The sequence below is a fragment of the Podarcis raffonei genome, chromosome 15 (assembly GCF_027172205.1).
Source record: "Podarcis raffonei isolate rPodRaf1 chromosome 15, rPodRaf1.pri, whole genome shotgun sequence".
Classification (NCBI taxonomy): domain Eukaryota; kingdom Metazoa; phylum Chordata; class Lepidosauria; order Squamata; family Lacertidae; genus Podarcis; species Podarcis raffonei.
In genome coordinates, this window is record NC_070616.1 from 5,158,053 (window position 1) to 5,182,028 (window position 23,976).

A 23,976-nucleotide genomic window follows, 5' to 3' on the forward strand; every position below is an offset into this window, starting at 1 on the left:
GCTCTGTACTTTTTGTTTTCCGGTACGCAAAGTTGTGCGGTCGAATTATCAAGTGAATGAGTGATCTAGTGCTGTGAATCTTGCTAGTCAGGGAGTCCTATTGAACTCAAGGGGCCTTCCTTTTGAGCAAAGATGCTTAAAGATTAGGCTCTGCAAATCATCAACTCAAAACACCCAGAAGGTCAGGTAAAAATAAATAAATCATCAGATTAAAGTGAGCGTATCTAAAGTGTGATAGAGAAAAAAATACTTTGAAAAATAAAACTTACACTGGATCTTTAAAAATAATTATTAGGGAGTGTGTGGTTTTGGCAAATCCATTACAAATTCTAGATAGCAGCTTTTTTTTTTTTAGATTGTTCAACCTAGAATGCTATAATACCCACTTATATGTGTGTGTTTTTTTAAAAAATTCATTCCCGCCCTCCATTTTCTTTTCATTCAGAACCTTGCCCAAAAGATTCATGCTCCCTCCCCAAACCTTGGCGATTCCTCTCCTCCCCTAGAAATAACAGCAGTTGAAACGCATTCGCCATCACATAGGCCCCTGTGATTATTTTGGGGGATACATACATAAGCTCAACACAAATTGGAGGGGACGCGCGTGCACGTACATATAAGAAAGGAGAGGTTGGCTGAAGCGCAACCCAACAACACATAATGTTGATCTGGACCCAACCTGGCAGGTCTCCCCTCCCTCTTTTTCTACTGGTGGTGGTGAATTCATTCCTGTAGTTTCTAGCTTGGTCCTTCCTCTTCTCCCTCCACCCACCCCCACTCTGTGCCTGGCAAAACGCTGGCGAGGTGGCAAACACTTCCTTTGGTTTGCTCCCTCCCTCTCCATCCACCACCCCCTTTTTAACCTAGCTGGGGGTCTTTACTTTGCGATGTGTGTGTGTGTGTTGCGGCGCGGTGCGGGGGGGGGGGTGGAGAGAGAAACTCTTGACTCACAGTAATCGCTCGAGGCTTGACGCTGCTGGAACGAGAAGTCTGGCGAAGTTTCGCTGCTGTTGCTTCATCAAAAGCATCCAAGCGGGATCAGCATCCTTGTTAAAAAGACGGGTTGGGGTGGGAAATCACCCTTCCTCTCCCAAATCCTTTGAAGAAGAAGAAAAACTCGCACAAACATACAAAATAACCACCACCAAATGGTAATTTAAAAAGAGTCCGGTTCTGGTTCTATATCCTTAAAAAATGAATCTGCTTTTTTGTTTTATTTTTCGGGGGGGGGGGAAGAATACGCAGAGAGAGGGGATCCCAAATGGAGAGAGATGGTTCCTTCTAAGCTGGTCTATTCCCATAGATCTCGTTTTGTACCTTTAAGATCTCCTCTTAAAATGTTCCATTAAATAAAAGAGAGAGAGAGAGAGGGAGAGAGAGAGAGAGAGAAGAGGGAAGAGGGAGCGCCAGTTTGGAGTCTTGACTGCCCACCCTTCTTGCCGCCCCTCCCTCCCTCTCCTCTGCTGACGTTGCTGCTGTCAGTCTTCGGGAGTTCCAACTAGTTTCTTACTTAGGATCTTCCAAACAACCGGGGCCCCCTTCTCCTTCTATTCCCCATGGCCGCCACACTCTCCCTCAACCTGCAGTCCCCTTTCCCAAAACTGGCCCTGCCTCCTCACCCCCTTTCTCCCCCCTTTTTGCTCAGAGCACCATGGAGCCAAGCTGGGACAGCACCATCTCGTCCCTCCACCCTGAACTCCCTTCCCAATGTTTGGATGCTGCTTTCGGAAAGGGAGGGGGGTCAGAGAGGCACATCATGGTTTAAATTATAGTACATCTGGAGAGCACAGTCAGGCAAATAACATGCTCGGGGCATCAGCTAATAATACTGGCTGAACGGCGAAAGAGATCGCAGGCCTTCGGCTTTTGAGCATAAAAGCCCACATCTATATCAAGGCCCAGATATCTGGGAGGGGGGACAGGCAGTGCACACCCTGCCCCAAAAGAGGAGCCCCAAAGCACAAGCAAGAGAGAAGGGATGTAGCCCAGTAGAGGAGAATCTGCTTTGCATGCAGAAGGTCCCTGGTCCAACCCCAACATCTCCAGACAGGCCTGAAAAAGACTGCCTGCCTGAAACATTGGAGAGGTGCTGCCAGTCAGTGTCGACAACACTGGGGCCAATGATCTGACTCAGGATTATCTTTCTGTGTCCCCAGGGCTCTCCAGCGCTCCTGCTGCAACAGGCAAGGAGGTCTGTGCCTTTAAAACAGCAGTACAGCAGACCAACAGGTGCTGCTTCTCCTTCCTGCTGCAGAGTGTCTGTCTGTGGCATGCAGCATTGAAAGACGCTGAAACCACCAAGAACTGGCTGCACCACACTAAATGCCCATGTACAGTGTCCTGTTTTTCTAACAGCCGCCGGCCAGTTGTCTTGGTGAAGCTCACAAGTCAGGCGTGGAAACAGTGCCCCCCTCCAGCCCCAGAGATAGACTGCCTTTGAACCTGGAAGTTCAGTTCAGCTTTCACAATTCTCTACCTCCATTCACTATTCTGCCGAATCCAAAATTTGAAAACTGTCCCCTCGGTTTCTGGTCACCTCCGCAGCTTGTGAGTGTGAATCCCATCCATTAATTATTATGAGTTAAGTGAACAAATACACCCTGTTTGTCAATCTTGAACTGACTGCTAATTATTTCCACTGGGTGAGTCCTATGGGAGAGAGAGGGGATGAAAACAAGTTTGTCTGTCTGTCTTGCAAATTAAATTTTATACAATTCTACCCTGATCTCCTCCCAGTAGTTGTCGTGTCACCAAGAGCTTCTCATCTTCTGTCTTCAGAAAGATGCTCCAACCTGGGTCATGTCACTTTCCCCTTTTCTGTATGTTTCACAGGTCTGTGTTTTGTTGCATTTGTATACTGCCTTTCTGCCAACGCATCCAAAATGGTTTGCAATTTTAATAACAGAGATAAAATTTACTGTGACAGAGTCCTTTCTGGCTGGGCTGGAAGCTGATGGCACAAGCACACCCTGACCTGGGCTATCTCGCTTCTGCCTTCCCCTGAGTCACACAGATCTCTACGGCATCATACTCATAACCTGTTCCTGAATTTTAAAAAGTTGAACCTTTCCCCCCAGAGAGCCAATAAGCTGTCTGTCTGTTAATTAAGCACAATGATTTACCTGCTCTTCATCAAACAACCCTAAAACAGATTACAATATTACAAGAAGCCAGCAAAAGTGAGTGCATGTAAAATAGAATTAAAAATTCCAACATAAAAACTCCATCAGTTACAGCAACGCACTAGCATCCTGCAGCATCTGGGACAAAGAGACTGGTTTTAACAGGGCACCGGAATGTCAACAATGCTGGCACCCACTGTATTTCCAGAGGCGAGTGCATTCCACTCTCAGGGTGCCATGAAGATGAAACCCACATCCTATGTCACCACCCCACATATATCCCCTAGTGATGGGGCAATGAGAAAGACCTCTTCTCCAGATCTAAGGACCGGGACAAGCTGATACACAACATAAAAGAGCCCTGTTGTATCAGACCAGAACCTCTTCTAGGCCAGAAGTTGACAACCAAATGCTTCTGGGAAACCAGAAAGCAGAACAGCACACATATGTATGCACAACCCTCAGAATCCAACATGTTTTGCACTGGGCGAGCAGCTGCCAGCCTCAACGCTTCCATCCATATAAAAGGGATAATCACAACCTGCATGGAAAGACTAAAATGTATTATTACAACCTTTTACAAAGCTAGGCCCTTACAGCTCGTGTTAGGGGACAGATAACTGTTCATTCCCATTTTACAGGTTGGAGGACTGAGGTCTAGAGAGAGGGATTTGCCCAGGGCCCACACAATGGTGCCTGCAGCAGAGTGGGATTTGATTGACTTCCGCACGGCAGCATCTCCACTTTCCTTAGCCACACTGGACCAAATTGGGTAATGTGAAGATGAATATGCTATACAAAGGTTTGGGAATGATTTGCACATTTACAGAGTACTGTTAGAAAATAATTAATATAATATAGATATTTGGGCGCATTGAAATATGAGAAATGACTCACCGTATCAGACCAAAGGTCTGTCTGGTCCTGTATTCTACCCCAAAGATGGCCATCCCTCCCTCAGCTGAAATTTAGAGGTATACTGCTTCCAGGGTTCAATTTAGATACCATAGCCTAATAGCTATGGATAGATCTCTCTGTGAAATGGCCTCACAACAGCAATTGTATACACATTCATCTGGGAGTAAGTCCCACTGAACTCCATGGGATTTATTTCTGCATAGGATGGCTCTGTAATCCTTATTATTCTATCTTTAAAAAGCCATTTGTGGCCTTCACAACATCATGCTGGTGGGTTCCATAATTAGGTGTTGGAAGAAACACAGAAAAAGACCAACTCTCTTCTGGTCCAAAACCCATCCATCACAATCACTCAACTGAGTGGGCAAACAAAACCACATAGAAAGCAAAACAAAAACAAAAAAAAACATTTTGAAGTGTCAGCAACCAAACAGCAAATGACCCTGAACTCAGTGAAGTAAGCACTGGATAGCCTGAATTAAATGCAATTATACTACAATCAGCCTGAGGGGGCTTAACTTCCTCAAGTTTAGAAGGCGAACCCCACATGCCAATTTCTAGCTGAAATTTTATTTGTATTCAGAAAGACACAGATTCTAGAAAGTTTGCAACCCAACAAAACAAAAAACCTAGTAAATTTTATAATTCACACACACACACACAAAGGTACATGAGAAATGTCCTCATTGCGAGTCAGCCCATTGGTCCATCTAGCTCAATACTGTTGACACCAACTGGCAGCAGCTCTCAAGGATTTCAGACAGGGAGTCTCTCTCTCTCCTTACCTGGATATGCTTGGGATTGAACCTAGGAGGTTCTGTGGTCTTTTGCCATACACTTGGGACTTGCAGCACCATCATATAATCTATATGCTAGGGCATTGGAGGACTAAAGTCCACACTATAGACTCCCTACAACAGCCATCCGGTTATTTGACAGACCAAATCCATTCAGCTCCTAAGAGGTCCTCAGTCAAGAGTGGATTTCCGCTACCTTGCTTAGGAAACTCCTAAGAGTAACAATCTTTAAAAATTATGGCCACTTATGTTAAGAGTCTAGGGACAGGGGGCTGTCTTCATCATCAACATTACTGATGGTGATTTTTAAAAGTTATTGTTACGACCCCTCTTTCTTACCTGCACCAAATCCATTCTCACAAAACCCACCTTTTCCATGAACCCTTTGGTACAGCCTTCTAATCCCCAATGCCCTCCTGTAATGGTGCCTGTTACCAGAACTAAGTATGTGCAACTGAAATAAATCAAATGGGGTTCCCCCTGTTTATGCCCCCCCAAGTCTTTCTTCTGTGGACAAATTTTAGGTTGTAAGCTCTTTGGGGAAAGGGACCTTTTATGCTCCTGTATTCTGCAAAGATTTACACCCTTACAGTATAAGAATCAACAACAGCAGTACTAACAACTGTCTGACTACCCACCACTTCCTAACTCCTGCCTTGTATCCAGTACTGGTGATACTCACGAGTAGACCCGTCGAAAATCAATGGATATGACAAACATAGGCTCATTCACTTCAATGAGTCTATTCCAAGTAGGTCTTGGCTATGACCCCCTGCCTTCCAAACCAAGATTGTGCTGCCTGGAGACTGAGAGCGGCCCCCCCCCTCAAAAAAAAAGCCTTTTGGCAGGGAGAAAGGTGTCCACATTTGCACCCCACCCCGTCGCGAAAATATCCAACAAACAATAGAATTCCTGACGCAGAGCTCTGTGGGACTCAAAAAGCTTGCATCTCTCTAAGCGGACAGAAGTGGTTTAAGACCGACAGACAGACAGACAGACAGACAGACAGACAGACAGACAGACAGACAGACAGACAGACTATTTACCAGTTTTGCAGCTCGGAAAACAATCTTCTGCAGCTATCCTCGCTTCAGAGCAGAGGGGAGAGGAGCTTCTACCAAGGCGTTTTCGGGCTGCAATCCAATTCACGCTTACCTGGGAGTAAGCCTCCCTAAACTCACTGGCGTTTATTTCCAAGTAGCCATGCATGGCACAGACCTGAGCTGTTAAAAACTCAAGTCCCAGACGAAGTTTCAGCGTGGCCCCTTCCGAGGCGAAGAGGAAGAAAGGAGAGGGGAAGCTTTTCGCTATTTTTTTCTGCCACCCCCCTTCCCGCTTTTTGGGGCAATCTCTACATCTATCTTTTAGGTGGAGTTCAAAGCGACAGAGCACTTAAAGAGTCAAAGTCTTATTCCCCTCCCGGCCAAGATACAGGGCGGGGGGGGCGGGGGGGGTAAGAACCTCATCTCACCTTCCTCAGAACTATATTTGGTATTTTAAAACACTTACCGGAGCGAGATTCATCTAGTTTCAAACTGATTTGATTAATTTGGGGAATCGATTAGGCTTGGGAGGAAGGAAAAAGGATATTCGGGGAACCAATTTAGCATTTGGAGAAGAGGGGGCATGAATAAGTCAAATATTATTGGGCCCAGACTGTTCAAGCAGCGAAACAAAGCAGAAAGGGGACTTGAAGAAGAAAATCGAAGTCCCTGTGGCATTTAAGATGCCTCAAAAACACACAAGCAAACACCATTTCATTTTAAGACAAATCGAACTTACATTTGATGGCATTTTACACTCCTGGGGGAGGAGAATTTTGCGGCGTTAAAGGCTGAAATATTAAAGATACGCGGGCAAACATATCCATTATATATATATATATATAATGTATACATACACACACACACCAGTTAGTCCGGTGGATTAAAAACAAATATACATCTATGCTATTAATATTCCCACCCTGTTCCAAAATAGCATGTTTACCTGGAAAATAAGCGCTACTTACTCATACGTGGGACTCACTTGGAAGTAAATAAGGGAGCCGGCTCGTTTTCTTAGCGCAAATGAAAACTGATCCATTAGCTGTTCTGAAAAATGTGCTATTTATGATATATATGGCGGCCAAAACTGTACAGTTACAAATATGATTGACTGGGCCTTTTGATTTGCTTCCTCCGAGGGAACTTGTAAATTCATTATTTTTTTTAGGTGGGGGAATCAGGGCCATCGTCACTCCCCCTAACTGTCCATGAACCCTATAGCAATGTAGTTTGGGGGGTGTGTAGAAAATTGAAAGAACCCCCCGATTGAATGAAGGAGGGGAGAAAAACGCGTTTGCAAGAGAGGTTACGCCTCCCCCCCCATAGCGAGTGTGATTGGGGTGGGTCGGTCAGGAACCGATTCATTTTGGGGTTTGGGAAGGGTGGGTTTGTAGGGTGCGGGGCGGGAATTGCAGCGGTCTGAAGAAATGGCGATGTGGAGATTTGATGGCTCCGAGGGCAAAACTTGCAAAAAGTTAATTATATATTTCCTGCACCAAAACAACAGTCTGGAGTTTGCTTCTCTCTCTCTCTCTCTCTTTTCTCCACTCCACCGAAAAGAGGATGGTTATGATCCCAAACCCACTTACTCCGCAGCGATTCCTTTTCTTTCGAATGGGGATTGACACCGGATTAAATAAGCGGAGTAAATATATCACACGCATATTGTACATACATGCTACCTCCCTACCTGCAAAAAGCAAATGTCTAGAGCAGTGTCAGTTTTAATGAGATGTGGAAGAGGAAGGTGGTGGAGGGGTCTTACTTTTGAGTAAAGAGGCCGAGCCTTAATAAACACCCCCCAAATTACTGCGGGACAGAGAAGGCTGCTTCGCTCATCTCCACAACCTCAGTTCTGATAGGATGAAAAGAGTCAAAGAAATTGACCCCCAAGGAAAGATTTTTTTCAACATATACTATACAGTATACACACATACATAAATATGAGACAGCACAAAATTAAGAGGATCCAGAAGTACGAAAACCCAGCTGAAGGTGAACAATTGGCGCGGCTTCCTCGGTGCCGATATCAGAACACAATGGAGAGTATTCAGTCGGTGCCAAATGGTGCGTTTCCTCCACCCCCCGCTCCGCTAAAAAATAAAGCCTCCAACATTTCAGCCTGTAATAAATAAACGATTTGGGAAAGCCTGCGAAATGTCACCAGGCGGTGGACACTGCCAGCGCTTCGGACACAGGAGGCTGGAATCCTACCTACAACTTACCTGGGAGTAAGCCCCCGTTGAACACGGTGGGGCTTACTTCCAAGTAAACAGGGTTCACACGGCAGGGTTGTCGACCTTCTCTGGCCAAGCTTTGCTTCGAGTGAAACTGGCTCAGAGAATCGTGGGGTTACCTCGGGTTAGGGACAAATTCTTGTGTGAACTCCTTAACTCCTATATTCTTACAGAATCCGAGTTCTTTTTCAATGTGTCATTTAGTGCAAACCATAAGCGCGTTTATTCGGAAGTTCAAGATGCAGTCCTCGGTGTGCTTACTTTAGAGGCTTCTCCATTGAACACAGCGGCACAGGCTAGGGCTTTGAATGCCATTAGATTTAGCAGCTGTGTGCATAAGATTGCACATTTACTCCACACACATGTATACACACGCACGCACACAGATCTAAATATGTTTAAATTTTTAAAAAATGAAAAAATGAGCATTTTGCTCTCTAAAAAGGGTTTTCTACATTTAACATGGATATTTGTTCAAAATGTCCTGGTGCTAAAATATCCTATATTAAAACATCCAGAGAAATAGACAAAAATCCACAATCTTGCAAATGTCCTTCTGAGAACCAACAAGAATATCAGAAAAAATAACCAGCAAACTGTTGGTTTTATTCAGAAATTAAGATCCTTCCTACGAAACTTTGTAGTAGTTTTCTGCCTTCAACACCCTTATTTTTAAAAACACATAAATAATTAAAATAGCAAAACGAGACGCATACAGATGCTCTCAAGCGACTAACTTTGGGAAACAAGTCACTTCGCTCTCCTAAAATGCGTACGTGGCATTAAACGTGGAACCGGATTGACTCCGGAGTGAACTCAGCGGTTCCACGCCCATTCACCCCGCTCCGAAGCATGTTTACTCAGAAGTAACCTCCACTGGTTTCAATGGGACTTCTTTCCCAGTAAAGAGAGATTAGAATCCCATCCTGATCCTTGGGCATTTCTGGCCGACCTTAATGGCAGTTTCATATGCATACATACATACATACATACATATTCATATATACGCGTCATGTTTTCCCCGAAGTAAACTCCTCAGAGTTCACTTCTATGGAAGTGTGAATAGGATGGCAGCCCGGAAATTATTTACTCGGAATAAAGCCCAAATCTGTTCTTGCGCCTTAAATCCAGGCGGCCCATTCACGCGGCCTGCAGGGCAAATGGGTCTTAGGTGTCAGCCCGTGGACACAAACGGATCTGGTGCGTAAAAGCGCCCCCAAAAGCGAGGTCGGCCGCCTGGAGGAATCAAGGCCTTGTAGGCCCCAGCTGTGTGACAGGGCCGGGGAATGCATCTAGTTCTACATATCCACGCTGAACGGTGAATTAAGTTCCCATGAGCTCCAATAGGGCGCCCTCCTTTGTGAATTATGGCCCGCTTCCACTGCAACTCTAACAACACCCATTCTTTTCTCAAACTGCGCCCATCGAGTTCAATGCACCAAGGAGGAGTGTTTTAAGGTTGCAACTTAAAAGTGACTCTCCGTGGATATGAATCTCTGGGAAGAAAACCTGCGGAGTTGCACCCAACGTTTCAGTCCTGCTCAGAGAAAGAACCACTGCCATTCATGGACATGACTAATTGATTTCAGTAGATGGTCTCGGAGTACAATCTAGTTGGATACAAACCATAGTTTTGATTATTATTATTTTTTTTAAAAAAAAACATGCTCGCACAGATTAGTCGTCATTAATTCGGATTTATGTATTTAATTTCAAAGCTTGCTTTAACTTAAAAAAAAACCATTAATGTAGGGTGTGTTTTTTTCTTCATTTCTAGGTCCTCTTTTCAGGCTTTCTTGCAGAAAATGGAGAGAAATTAGAACGAGAGAGATGGCTGGGAATCAACGAGCCAATCGCTTCTACTGCCTGTTGCCTCCGCATCTAGAATGTAATATAGCCACAACTTCCGTTGGGATGGGTAGCGTTGGCTTTTGAAGGAGGCATTTAAGACTCTCTTGTCCTGCAATATCCCCGTCCATCCTATAATCTGCAGTCCGAGATTTTACTTGGAAGTAAACTCCTCCTAGCCAGTGAGCTTTTACTCTTCCAGACAAGCACCCATAGCTGGCAGCCTCGTGGTTGTAACCAGCTAAAATCTACTCGGAATAGATCCACTGAACTGGAAGATTAGTCATGCCCATTCATTTCAAAGGATCTTCTCTGAGCACGACTGACGTTAGATAGAACTTCCGCCCCCCCCGCCCAAAAAACACCGGTGTGAAGGCAGCTAAATCAGGAGAGATCTATTAATTTTCTTTCCCTCCCTTCTGAATATATCAAAAAGTTCGCGATTTTAGATTATTGACTAGGATGAGAATTGGATTCTGGAAATTTACCATATTATAGAGATCAATCAACCCTTTTAACTTTGCTCGATTAAGGGCACCGACATCCTTCCAAAATGAAAAGGGGATTTTTTTTTTTGTCAAGGCGCAATTCTGAGCGCCCTGGTTAGGGCAATGAATCCTATGGAGTCCATTGGTATTTTACTTCTGAGCAGAGATGTATAGGATCGCTCTGCGGGTATAAATGTCAAGGGCAAGGATTAGTAGTGAAATCCCATGCATGTTTACTCAGAAGTCCTATTTAATTCAATGGGACTAGGGAATGTGTTGATTTAGGAACTAAACCCCATCGAACGCAATCTGAGTTTACCTCTGAGTAGACATTACAGTATGTTAAGCAGGTGCTCAAATTGTCTGCCATCGGGACACCAAGAGCGCTTACCTTGCGATTGTTTAAATGCGGCGTTTGTTAAGGGGTGGAGGTCCACAGCTAGTATTTATAAACCAATAGAAAAAATGCATATATATAAAATGGAGGAAAGCAAACACGCAAAGAAATGGGGAAAAGAGGATAGAGAAGTGAGGACAGAAAGAAAAATAGCAAAGAAAAAACTCCACAAAATAGGGGAAAGGAGGGGGGGGAGAGTGAAGAAAATCTGATAATAAAAAGTAGAGTTTTAAACTGTAACAGCACCTGAGAGTGAACTATTGAAATATACTTTAAAAAACTCTCCTCTTCAACCACTTCAGAAGAATAAAAAAAAAAATTTCAAATGCAATGCATGGTCTCTGTAGCACAGAATATGGTTTTTTTTAGAAGCGGGTGTTTTTTTTTGGGGGGGGGGTAGAATTACTGTCTGCGATTTTAAATGCCTGACCTCTTCAGCTAAATCCACAATAATTAGTTTTCAAAGCTTAACCTCCGCCAACTTTGTATTGTATCCATATGGATAATGGGAACCCTCCAGAGAACATTTACACGCGTGCAAAGGCACGTGTGGATACTTGTCTAGTGAGGCGTGCAAAAGGAAGATGTCTGGATAAACGTCCGCAAGTACAATCCCACGCGCAAAACCTGAATTTTGCCACCGACGTTAATGGGTTGTTGTGTATTGCAGCCTATCCGTATGTACTAGTATACCAGTGAGACGTCATAGATATATATATATATATAAAATATAACTGGATATCTAAAGAGTTGCCAAAACAAATATATTTCAGCGCGATCCTAACATTTTCGGGAAACCCCTGGGACTTAAAGTGTGCATAGGATTGCAGCATTATCTAGCACCCTCCAACAGGCTACATCTGGGCTATCCCATTTTAAATTATTCATACACAGGTCTACTCATGCGCCGCTGAGTTAAATGGGACTTCCTTCAAAGTAAATTGCATAGATAGGATTGCAAGCTAGAAATGACATTAAAAAGGTTTGTGGTGTCCAGATCTTAGAACCAATTGTATTCCGATTGCAATTAAAAAACAAAACAAAACCATAATTAAACACGCATTTATCTGCCATCCTAGAGACACACCCGGATAATTCAGCGGGGCTTGCTTTTGAGTAGACCTATACTGTTTATAATGCACTGTTATTCACTTTTATTTGCAATATTATATATAAACACACATTTACTGCATAACATAACAAGGGGAGATTTATCTTACCTCAGCTTGTTTTAACTCGACTCCAAAGATTGCCTTTCCTTCCCACCCCCCCAAAAATAAGTTTTTGGGGGAATTTTTTTTACAAGGACTCTTGTTCTCCGTGGATCTTCCACGAAAGACAATGGCATTTAGGAAACAAACAACGCAAAACACTACTGGTTCTTTATGGGACAAGATTATCTCCCTCCTTAAAAAAATTAAAGACTTCTGTCCCCCCCTTTTTTTCTATCCTTGAAAGTGAATTTAAACCCCCTAAACTCACTCCCACCATCACGTGGTGCTGAAATTGGGAACAGAAGCAGATTTGGAAGGCGGGGGAGGGGGGAAAAGTAAACTGGGGTCAGCCTTTTAATGAACCATTTTCCCCCAGACCTTAAATATATTTATGTATATAATCCGGGGCTGTCTAGAAGTTTGATACTGAAGGAGAAGGCGGGAGCAGGGAAGAGAAGGCTTTTGTGGCGGTGGTGAAAAAAAGCAACCCCAGAGCAAACCTCCTATTTTAAAAAGGTGGGTTGTTGTTACCTGTTGCTTATATCAGAGGAGCAGAAGGAAGACAAACAGGTGCTGCGTGCGATTATTTGGCTCTGAAATATAACATTCTCTCCCCTTTCCTTCAACAGGGGCAACTTTTATCATGAGGGGAAAGCCAAACGCGTGTTCTAAATGTAATAACCCTTTTGCTTGTGTTTTGTTTGTTTCTTTGTTTAGGGGCGACCTAAAGGGTGGAGAAGCTGCCCAAAGCCTGACTTAGGAGAAAGCTCTCCTTAACTCAATGGGAGGCTTACTTCTGAGTAGACGTCCTTAGGATGGCGCAGTTACCCTGCCAACTTAAGCCCTCACTGGGCACGCCGTGGGGCTTCTTCCTCTTGAGTAACTGGTCCCTGCATAGGGAGTGAATGGCTAGGCTGGATTTCTGGAGAGCTTGTGGCGACCTTCCCCTTTTCTTTTTAAAGGAGTTTGGTCTCATGTCATCGAATGATGTCATTAAATATTTGGATGACCAGCCTGAAGTTTTCCAGGTTAGATTTTTAGATGCTTGTGCGTGGGGTTTTTGTTTTTTTTAAATTAACCCTCCCTCACTACATTTTAAAAACTGAAGCCATGTAATTAATTATCCATTTCTTGAGAACACCGTGTTGAAGTCAAGACAGGATCTAGGGAGGTAAGGTCCCCCCCCCGCAAAAAAATATCTCTGCCTGATTTTGTGAACGCAAAGATAACCCATTTCGTTTGTTTGTTTGTTTGTTTGTTTGCGCCCCCCACTTTGTCCAAATCGACTTCCAATTTTGCCTTGCGCTTTCTCTCTCCCGCCCCTCCACCTCTGGCAAATGTTGTCCCCCTCCCCCAATTTAAATGATCTGGTGTTTTTCAACACGATCTTTTACACACTTAAAAAAGAAAGAAATTCAGTTCAAATTCGAAAGATCATTGATTTATGTAGCGCGACCAAAGCCCCGAGGCGCTTACAATGCAAACCATCGGGACGCATTAAATTGTAATACTGAGAGAGACTTGCGTGGGGGGGGCGGTGCTGTTTTTAAACAATCCTGGTGTTCCTTAGTGAGTCTTCTCTCAGCCGATTTGCGTTCAAGGAAGCGCTCGGGGAACGTTTATTATTAGACAGTCAAGCTATAAACACCATCCCAATTTTTTAAAAAAATTGCTGCTAAAGGGTTTCTTGCTTCGTTTCAGCGTTCACTTTTTTTAGCATAACCTGAGAACGACAAGTGAATAAAAGGCGAACGATTGGCACAAAATAGCTAGTGGAGTTGTCAAAAGTGGCAGGAGTGAAGCCGAACAGCCATCACACCCTGGGGGCTATTTCAGTCCCCGACGCGCGTGTGTCTCGTTGTGATTGGCCCGTGGCGACGCACAGATACTCTGCACACGCTCTAGGCACTCTTGTTATTGCCTGGCATATATGCCCCGCATCAAATTAAACTCTGGCAACGAGTCCACTTCACATACAACACCCCAACGAGCGGCGGCGGAACTAGGGAGGGGTCGCATATTTTTTAAAAAATGCTTCCAACCCAGTAACCCCAAACCCAGTGACCTTCTCTTCGTACTTACTTCCAAGGAAGAGGTTCCGATCCTGCTGCTGGAATGTTGCATGTTGTTGTTTTTAACTGCCTAAATCCATGCCTACTTACAAAGCAATATAATGCATGCTCTGAGTAATCTTATGAGTGGACTCCATCATTCAGGAGTAGCGTTTACTTCCATGCGAAGTAACCTGGGGGCAAGTCCCATGGCACGTACTTCTGTGTAGACATGCACAGTCTTGCTCACTTGTCCCATGGACTCTTGAGAGAGTCCTGCTGAAGAGTGAGTGAGTAAAATAGGGATAGAATTCTTGGAAAGAGCATGAAATACACTCACTGCAGAAAGCTGGTTGTGAGGCTAAAAGAAATGGGAGGTGACCTATGCAGAATAAGAGGCCCATATTACACAATTACATTGGAGGAAGGCCCCACTGGGGCCCTACTGGTCTTGCTCCCAGTAAGCAGAGTTAAAAGTGCACAGGTTTGCTTCAATTCAACCCACTGCAAATTTCATTTTAATTTAAAGTCAGTCTGCCTAAGGCTACTTCAAGCTGCAATGGGGGGGGGACTGTGCTTATAAGGGGAAATATAGCCAGTTTCCTAGAGGCACAGAATTCTTCTTCAAAATATGACCTTTTTAAAAAACCATATTCTCCTTCCATAAATGGTCAAAATTTAGGAAAGAGGTACTTAGTTTACATATCCCCGAAGATCTGGAAATGCCCTCCTTGTCCTCTTCTCCCCCCCCCAAGATTCCCCAAAGGTACCCTACACACTCTTTTTGAGGTGTGTGGATGTGTGTAACTTTTCCAGATCTCACACCTTTAGGAGCCAAGTAAACCAGCTTTTTCCTGCAGACCCAAAATCTTAGTAATGGGAGCAGTCCAGTCCGGAAACAAGGAATGACCGGACAAAGTTAAGGTGAAACAATTAATTAAATTTCTAGTGATTTATTTCCACAAACATCTGAAAAGGATTTATCACTATTATTTGTTTTGAGTGGCCAACAGGAGAGAAAGAGGAGCTTTCAGCTAAGAGCTGGGTAGCTGTTTCCCAAAATGGTTGGGGGGGGTGAGTATTTTAAAAGAGAAATAGCAAGCAACCAAAATGAGTCCTCCCCTTTCTTCCTTCTGTCTTGGACAGAATAGGGGAACAAAATTGTTTATGGGAAGTGAGGGACACCAATGTAAAAATGTCTGTTCTTGCCTTTCCCATTCATAAGTTGCAAAACTTTGCCATCCATATAAATGGCCTTTTCAAACATTCCTTTTTGGGATGGGGATTTGCATGAACTAGTCAAAGTACATTTAAATCTCAGAAATTTCCCATTGAAATGCAACATTAAAATGTGGCTGGGTTTGGTTGAGTTGCACACTTAAACATTCTACCCCACTCTCACTTTTCTCCCTCAATAGCTGAACAGTTTGTATTTCTAAGGAGAGGTATTATTCATTAGGTCATTATTTTCTTTTGCCATTTCTTTAAATGGAAATTTTTACTGGGCAAACATCTTACAGAGGCCAAGGAATGGGAGACCATTTTGATGCAATCCAAAAAGACTGTTCTTGCCAGTAATCTCTGCGTGTTTAGTCAAAAGCAAGCCCTACTAAGTTTAATGAAGCTTTGTAAAGTGTGTTTAAGATTGCAATCCAATCCAATGCATATTTGATGGGGAGTAAACCCTTGCTTTGCTCAGTGGAACTTATGGCCAAGTAACTTACAGGCTGACCCTATGTTTACTCAGAAGTAAATTTTAGCAGATTCAATATTGATTTACTATCAAGTAAGTTTGCATAGACAGGACTGTAGATATGCAATCTGATCTTCCTGGATGTTTACTCTGAATTAAGCTGCACTGTATTCAGTAGGGCTTACTTCCAAGTAAATGTGCAGCCTTACAGCAAGATCCTAATCTTTACTCAGAAGCATCATTGGATTGTATCTGGCTAAATTCTACTCAGAGTAGACCCACTGAAAGTAATGAACTCAAGTCAGTCACGCCTACTCACTTCTGTGGGTTTGCTCAGAACAGAGCTAACATTGGATACAATCCACTCTCTCCCCCTCCCTAATAATTTTGTTTAGAATTGCTGTCTCAGACATCCCACTCCTTTGCTTTTTTGTAAACTTAACCAAAACTTAACTCCTGAAACATAACATTCAATGTACAAAATGAAGCATCCAGCCATTTTCATCTGCTCAGACAAGACCTTCAATCCTGGAACTCTACTAATAAAGTTTAATAATTTTAGTGTTGAATTAATAGCTTGGCTTAGATTTCTTTAAGCCAAATATAGGAAGGATAGGGTTTTTCCATCCATCTTGGGGTTTGTTTGTTTGTTTAGCACAAAGCAAAACAATAAGGAACCAATTTTGTCATTATTTAAAAGATCAAATTAAGGCGTTTCAAAAAACAAATAAAACAGTTTTTAAAATTCTGAATCTCCCCATCCCCCTTGCCATTGATAATCGCAAAAGATATACAATCATATTGGAGCAATTAACATCGCTTAGCCTTCGGAGAGCATTACCAGTCCTTTGAACGTGGTCTGCTGTACACCGGTTTTTGTAAGGTATACATTTAAGCTTTATATAATAAATCTCCAAGAGAGGGGCTGGCATGCATGTGCATTTCCTCCTCGAAAGAGGAACTGGCTCAGTTCCCCACACTTCCAGCCACCGACTACGAATTCAGGTGTACTTATTCAATCAAAGTGCCCTGCAACACTTTCTGACTGCGTTTTAAGACCCAGCTTTTGTGAGAGTTCAGTAAAACAGAAGAAGAGTAATGGGAGCAATGTTTTTATATTGGATTTCAAGCAGAGGTAAACAACCTGTAGCCCTTCCAGATGTTGCCAGACTACATCTCCCATCATCCATGGCCATTGGCCACAGGAGCTGGGGCTGATGGGAGCTGGAGTCTAATAACGACAGGAGGGCCACAGGTTTCCCTAGCCAGGCTGCCCGACCAGAGATCATGCACAGGACTCAAGATTTGCATGATTCACAGTGCCATCGCCAGAAGAAAATTATTATTCATTGGACAGGCAGCAAAACATCTTTACCGTAAAGTAAAACCGACTTCGTTCAATAGGCTTTTCTCAAGTAAGAGTTCAGAGGATTGGAGCCTTAAATGCTTAGCTTGGGGTTTGGATTCTGCCCTTAACCTTTTGTAACAACACAATAAGGGGCTTGAAGGATCAGACCAAAGGTCAGCTAGAGAAGCTGACAAGAAAGGCATCTAGGCTCTCTCTCATTTGTCCTCTGTGTCTATTCCTCAGGGGTGTACTGGCTTGGACTATGCAGGTTCCCTTAAGCTACTAGTAGACCCCTGTTTTCCTCCATTAAATTTGTTCAATCCATTTATCCAAGACAGTGGCCACAGCCATGTCCTGTGGCTATGAGTTCCACAAAACTGAACGAAGCACTTCTCTTTGTCACTCCAAAGGACATCAAAAGAGCCCTGCTGGATCAATCAAAGGCCCATCTGGTCTGCTTAATTGGATGTCCCTGAGTTCTAGTATCATGAGAGAGGAAGACAAAAGTTATCTCTATTGTATCCACTTTCTCTATAACCATGGAGACTCTTCAAGCTATGGCCAATCAGCTTGGGTGACTCACTAGTTCAGGCATAGGCAAACTTGGCCCTCCAGATGTTTTGGGACTACAATTCCCATCATCCCTAACCACTGGTCCTGTTAGCTGGGGATGATGGGAGTTGTAGTCCCAAAACATCTGGAGGGCCAAGTTTGCCTATGTTTGCACTAGTTCTTCTTAGACTCCCCCCAAATTGATATATCTTCCTCTCTCTCCATCCCAGCTATATACTTTTATAAACAATTATCTTAGCTGTATTCAAGCCCCCCAAAACCTCAGCTATGATTTTTGTACAGTCAACTTTCCCGTTTGAGCAGGAGCACTTTTAGTATTTTACTTGAAAATAAAATAAAGCAGTCTTAAAAGGTTTTCTCTGCCTTAATGTATTTTTTTTAAGAAACAATGTCTATAATGTAAACAGAGAAAGTGAGTGTTTGTACCAAAAACTGTCAGAACATACTGCTTTGAACTTCTCTTCAGATTCCTTGGGAAGGATGGAAGAGCCAGTGGGAAAATTAAATAATGAATTACACATACTGGGCTCTAATGACACATTTTTATAAAAGCCAACAATGGTCAGCATGGGAAACTTGGACGAAGTTGAAGTTCTTATCTCCTATCCTCTTTTCCTTTAATAGCCAGAGTTGCAGGAAGTGAGCATCAAAGCTGCTTCAAATTACGAAGAATTGGTACACAAGAACACAAGGAAGCTGCCTGGTACTGAGTCAATACTATTGGTCCATTTAGCTCAGTAATTAAGGATGGGGGAGAAATTCAATTTGGTTCTAATTTAAAAGCAAACTTACTTAGTTCACACTTTTCCAAAACAATATGCGAACCGAAACACAGCCATCCATGAACATTTGCAGTTCTCCAAATTTTGCAATGCAGTCCTCCCGCTAACTAATGCGTACCCCCCAAAATGCATATACTGAGGTGCCTTGAAATGCATAGATTCGTGAAAATAACATTTAAAAATGCATTATGTTAGGGGAAAGTGCATTGTCTATTAGGAAAAATGCAAAGGAAAATGCTGGTGAATTTTCATACATGCTTTTATGTTTTAAAAAAATACAGAGAACTAAATTTAAAATTGGCAAGACAAGAAACCGAAATTGACAGATTCATCCTTCCCTACTTAGTATTGTCTATGCTGACCAGCAAGTATTGACCCTGGGATCTTCTGCATGCAAAACAACTGCACCACCACTGATAAGAAATCAGAAAGCTGCACTTCTCCTTGGTATGAAATGCGACCGAAGATGAAAAAGCAGAAAACTGAGATTAACAAACCATGCCTCAATCCTGATCAGGATCCTACTGGCAATCTGATCTGTATTTACTTCAGAATCAAATACTGTAAATTAAAACATTTCTCCTAAAAGCCTCTACCACTGTTTCCCCACCCTATCAGGACCCTCAAAAATTGCCTCTGCATCTAATTTAGGTGGAATTTCATCACAGCTCAATGGTTCTAATTAGGTGGAATTTCATTATAGTTCAATGGGAAAGGAAGGAGTCACCAAGTGGAATCACCAATAGCCTAACTATCCTTATTTTATTTTATTATACCAATACAGTATTTATTGACTTGCCCCCTCTGAGCTGGACAGATTTGGTTAACAGATGGGTTTCCCCTATCTGCCACAGAACAATCAGGTTGTCGTACGCACTGGACTAAACACAGGGGGGGGGGAGCACATGGCAGGCAGCACACCCGGCTCCTTCACATTGCAAAGAGAATGAGGAATGCCACCATCAAGCAGAACAGCCCCATGGCCTCAGAGAGTGCAAAACCCACGATGGCATAGAAGAAGAGCTGATGCTTTAGGGAAGGGTTTCAGGCATAGCCAATGAGAAGACTGCCAAATACGGTCCCGATGCCAGCACCAGAGCCAGGCACACCTACAGTGGCAGCGCCAGCACCAATAAACTTGGCGGCAGTATCAATGTCCCTGGAAACAGTGCTGGTTTGGAACTCCCGGCGCAACACTGGCAAGAGCTCATTGTGAGCACCTGAGAGACAAGGCTCCTTCGTCCTGACCTCAGGCCTGTTCAGCACAGAGGCAGAGATGGGCCTACAGAGCAGCTGGAAACTGTTCTTTATAAGGGCAGGAGCAAAGACGAACTTTGCACAGGTATACATATTCAGGGACGTTGGGGGTGGCCACACTCAACAGCTGCTGCTCAAGGGAAGACCACGAGAGAAGGGCCTAGCCTAACCATCTTGTGTTTCTAGTATATGTTTTATCAAATGGATGCCTGCCAGTGTAAAAAGTTTGTACAAGCTTTGGAGTTATACAACGTTCCTCCACCAGGCAAAAAGAGAAGCTAGACAGAGCACTTTGGTTATGTGAGCGACTAACAACCACCTGGAATTTCAGACAGTGGCTTATTCAGAAAGCATCCATTTAGCATTCAAACAGAAAACATATTCATCTGCAGGTCTGCTCTAAAAAGTAAAAAAAGCATTGGAAACAGTGTTGCTTTGCTGGGGCAGGGGTGGGGAAGTCAAAATCTGCAACTGGGAAATACTTTTTATTAAGGTCAAGCAAAATGTTGCAAAGTCACGAGCGACCTTTAGAGTTCTCCAAAACTCACCAATCCAGACTGCATGTTAAGAAAATCCCAGGGTGAGAGAAGAGAGAAAACGTTGCCATGATTGGATCCACAAAGCCTGCATAGTCACAGTCTTAGGAAGGGAGTAGGAGGGGAGAGTGCCAACTCGCAGAGGGTTCCTACTCCAAAAGTAAGTCTCACTGAGTTCAGTGAGACATTCTGCCAGCCACTAGAGGCTGCCAGCTGTTAGGGCAAATGGGGCACTGCCACACCAACCTCACACTGCTCTCAGATATCCCCCACCTGCTTGCCTTCTTCCTTATAATGATACGATACGATAATCTTTATTGTCATTGTCCCATACAGAACAACGGAATTGAAAAAATATACATCAGACATTAAAAAACCAACAAGCCTGCTATCCCAGCTATCCCAGCCTGGTTAGCCCCCTAAAAACTCTGATACCCCATAATTAAATACAATATTCTCCCATAGAGACTACCTTACACTGCGTTTAAAACCAAAATCACATTTGGATAGAAACTGTTTCTCAGACAGCTAGTCCTAGTCTTTATAACCCTGTACTTTCTTCCAGAAGGCAGAAGCTGAAAGAAATCATTTCCGGGGTGCGCACTGTCCTGCGCTATCTCTGCAGCTTTCTTGTGACACCTGGAAGCATATATTTGATCCAAAGTGGGAAGAGTGCACCCAATTATTCTCTCTGCAGTCTTTACAACCCTGGACAGCATTGTTTTTCCCCTGACCATACAGCTCCCAAACCACACACACAGACCATACACACTAGCTCATCCTCCTTAGTCTCGGTGTTGCCCTGATAGTGCTCAGCAGAGAGGAGGATGGGGACAAAACTAGTTTAGCTGGCTCTGCCTTTCAGTGGTTCTGGTTCCACCTACTGTTGGTCTCCCTGCCTTCCACCAATGAGCACCACCACTACTGCCTGGTGTGTAGGATCACAGCCTCAATTGGGATGCAAGTCAACTGCAGGGATGGGGAACCATCCCTGATGCATCAATAGGAGTATAGCATCTAGATCAAGGGAAGTAATAGTGCCACTGTATTCTGCTCTGGTCAGACCTCACCTGGAGTACTGTGTCCAGTTCTGGGCACCACAGTTCAAGAAGGACACTGACAAACTTGAACGTGTCCAGAGGAGGGCATCCAAAATGGTCAAAGGCCTGGAAACGATGCCTTATGAGGAACGGCTAAGGGAGCTGGGCATGTTTAGCCTGGAGAAGAGGAGGTTAAGGGGTGATATGATAGCCATGTTCAAATATATAAAAGGATGTCACATAGAGGAGGGAGAAAGGTTGTTTTCTGCTGCTCCAGAGAAGCGGACACGGAGCAATGGATCCAAACTACAAGAAAGAAGATTCCACCTAAACATTAGGAAGAACTTCCTGACAGTAAGAGCTGTTCGACAGTGGAATTTGCTGCCAAGGAGTGTGGTGGAGTCTCCTTCTTTGGAGGTCTTTAAGCAAAGGCTTGACAACCATATGTCAGGAGTGCTCTGGTGGTGTTTCCTGCTTGGCAGGGGGTTGGACTCGATGGCCCTTGTGGTCTCTTCCAATTCTATGATTCTATGATTCTAACCTGTGGCCCTTCAGATGTTCTTAGACTCCCATCAACCTCAGCCAGAGTGGCCAGTGACAAGGGATGGTGGGAACTGGAGTGCAACAACACTTGGTGAGCCACAAGTTCCCTACCCCTGTGCTACTAGATAGTATGGAGGCTCAGGCTGCGGTGCTGCAACAAACAAGTAAAAAAAATATGGCAGGATTCACTACCTTTGAAATGATATAATCCAGCAGTTGTCATAATGAGAGGTGCATGTTCTTTATCAGACAGAGAATAGGAAGGGAGAGAAACACAGTAGTTTTTAAATGAGCAAAGCTAGAGACTCAAGCTTAGGTGGCGTACTAGAAAAAAATCAATAGGAGCCAATTTGGATAGCATTAGCTGGGTTGGGGACCCTGTGCTCCTCCTGGTGTTACTGAACTGCAACTCCTGTCATTCCTGACCACTAGTCATCCTGGTTGGGCTAATGGGCATTGGAATCTAATAACATCTTCATGGTCACAGGTTCTCCACCCTCGACCTTGAGGCTGAAGAACACTTCTTTCCACCCAAAACATACAAAGTCCCATCTTCAGTTATCTTCCTCCAGTTTTAGGATTCAGCCGCCTGTGGCAACTCAGAATTTCATTCAGGGCAATCTGCTTTCTGTGGGGGGTTGGAGAATGGGGCTTCTTTCCTTTCTGGCTGTTGATGTATCCTCAGTGACATCAGGATATCTAAGCAGATAATGGCTTACAAAATGTTATGGAAGAGTAACAGCTGTGCTGTATCTCCACATCTGCCTTACAGAGGTAGCTGCTGAAGACACCTACTTAGTCAACTGTATCATTAAGTAAATCTGGGGATTTCTCTTTTCTGCAGATTCCAGTCTCAGTCCCTCCAGTAGGAATATGGGAATAAGCAAGCCTAGCCAGGAAACCCAGCCAAATGGGCAGGGTATCAATATCATCATCATCATCATCCTACCTTACGGAGCTCTTGTAAGGACTGCTGAGAAACACAAATTGCTTTTAAGATTTGGATGCAATAGTGATATTATTGATTGAACACACTATCAACTCTCTCCCCTCTCCAGAAAAATGGATTGTGGCTATTTTGTTTTGGACAAATATTAAATAAAAAAAACTTGAATGCACCAGGTGTCATTCCATAATACTCTGCTAAGTGGAAACACAGATTTTAGGTACATATTTAATAGCCAGTGTTTTGCTTTGATTGAGATCCAGAAACTCTACAAAAGGTATGACTCCAGTTGTCAAAATATTGCTTTGCCCAATAATGATTGTTCTGTATATGTATAATGTATGTATGTAATGATTTATATAAGTAATTTAATTTCTAGAATTTCACTGCCCTTGGAGGTGGAGAGATCAACTAGCTTAGATGGCCTTCTTTTCAAAACTCATCACCTCTGCCTCTAATAACAAATTCAGATGTTGAGTGCCAGCAACTAGAGAGATATCAGCATGCTCATGGAAATCCCATGATTTGCAGAAGTGCAAAAGCAAAAATAAAATGAATGGGGTGGGAGACTGATCACACTCAATAGCAACAGAATGTCGAGTGTCAGTTGGGGGAGGGGAGGGAAAGGGTGGAATGGAATGGAGAATCCTGGAGAAGGGCAAGAACAGGATTATGATATAGTCACTTGTAAACTGCATTTTCTCATCCATCCATCATTATTCTTGTCTCTTTCTCTAAGGGGCCTCAAGCTGTCTTTCCCCCATCTTGAACTTTTAGGTTGTATGCTCACAGGCAGAACAGACCTCCTTGTCTTATCCCATAAAACTATCTGAATAAAACATGAAATATGAAAGTGATTTGTTATCTTCCAATTTGTATAGTTTGCTTTTAAATATGAATTTACCCAATTTGCACTTTCTGAAACAACACATGAACCAAAGCACAGCAATCCTTCAAAACTCACACTTCTCTGAATTTCGCAATGCAGCTCTCTAACCGAGCAATGTGTACACAAATGCATTTACAGTACTAGGATAAAGTGTGCATTGAAATGCATTAAATTAAGTAAAACAACATAGAAAAATGCATTCTATTACAGAAACTTTATTTGAAAATGTGTTTGTATCAGGCAAAACTACG

At 43.4% G+C, this 23,976-nt stretch overlaps 2 protein-coding genes across 6 annotated transcripts in view; both read right to left on the reverse strand.

The window, feature by feature from the left end:
- The window catches only part of TBX4 (T-box transcription factor 4), a 100,158-nt gene that overhangs the window by 62,917 nt on the left and 13,265 nt on the right, over positions 1 to 23,976 (reverse strand). The window contains exons 1-2 of one of the 5 annotated variants that reach the window (XM_053367680.1): positions 12,074 to 12,228; positions 952 to 1,097 (exon numbers count right to left, since the gene is read on the reverse strand). The exons of 1 other annotated variant lie outside the window; for it this stretch is intronic. The gene's annotated coding sequence lies outside the window, so the exon portion shown is untranslated. Of the gene's footprint in view, positions 1 to 951; positions 1,890 to 5,883; positions 6,128 to 12,073; positions 12,229 to 23,976 lie in introns of those variants that run through there. 3 more of the 5 variants (XM_053367681.1, XM_053367683.1, XM_053367679.1) reach the window with 3 other exon arrangements.
- Positions 19,413 to 19,935, reverse strand: LOC128403067 (ATP synthase F(0) complex subunit C3, mitochondrial-like). Its single transcript, XM_053367685.1, has one exon. It carries the CDS (start codon positions 19,862 to 19,864, stop codon positions 19,559 to 19,561), a length of 306 nt encoding a protein of 101 aa, XP_053223660.1. The 5' UTR covers positions 19,865 to 19,935; the 3' UTR covers positions 19,413 to 19,558.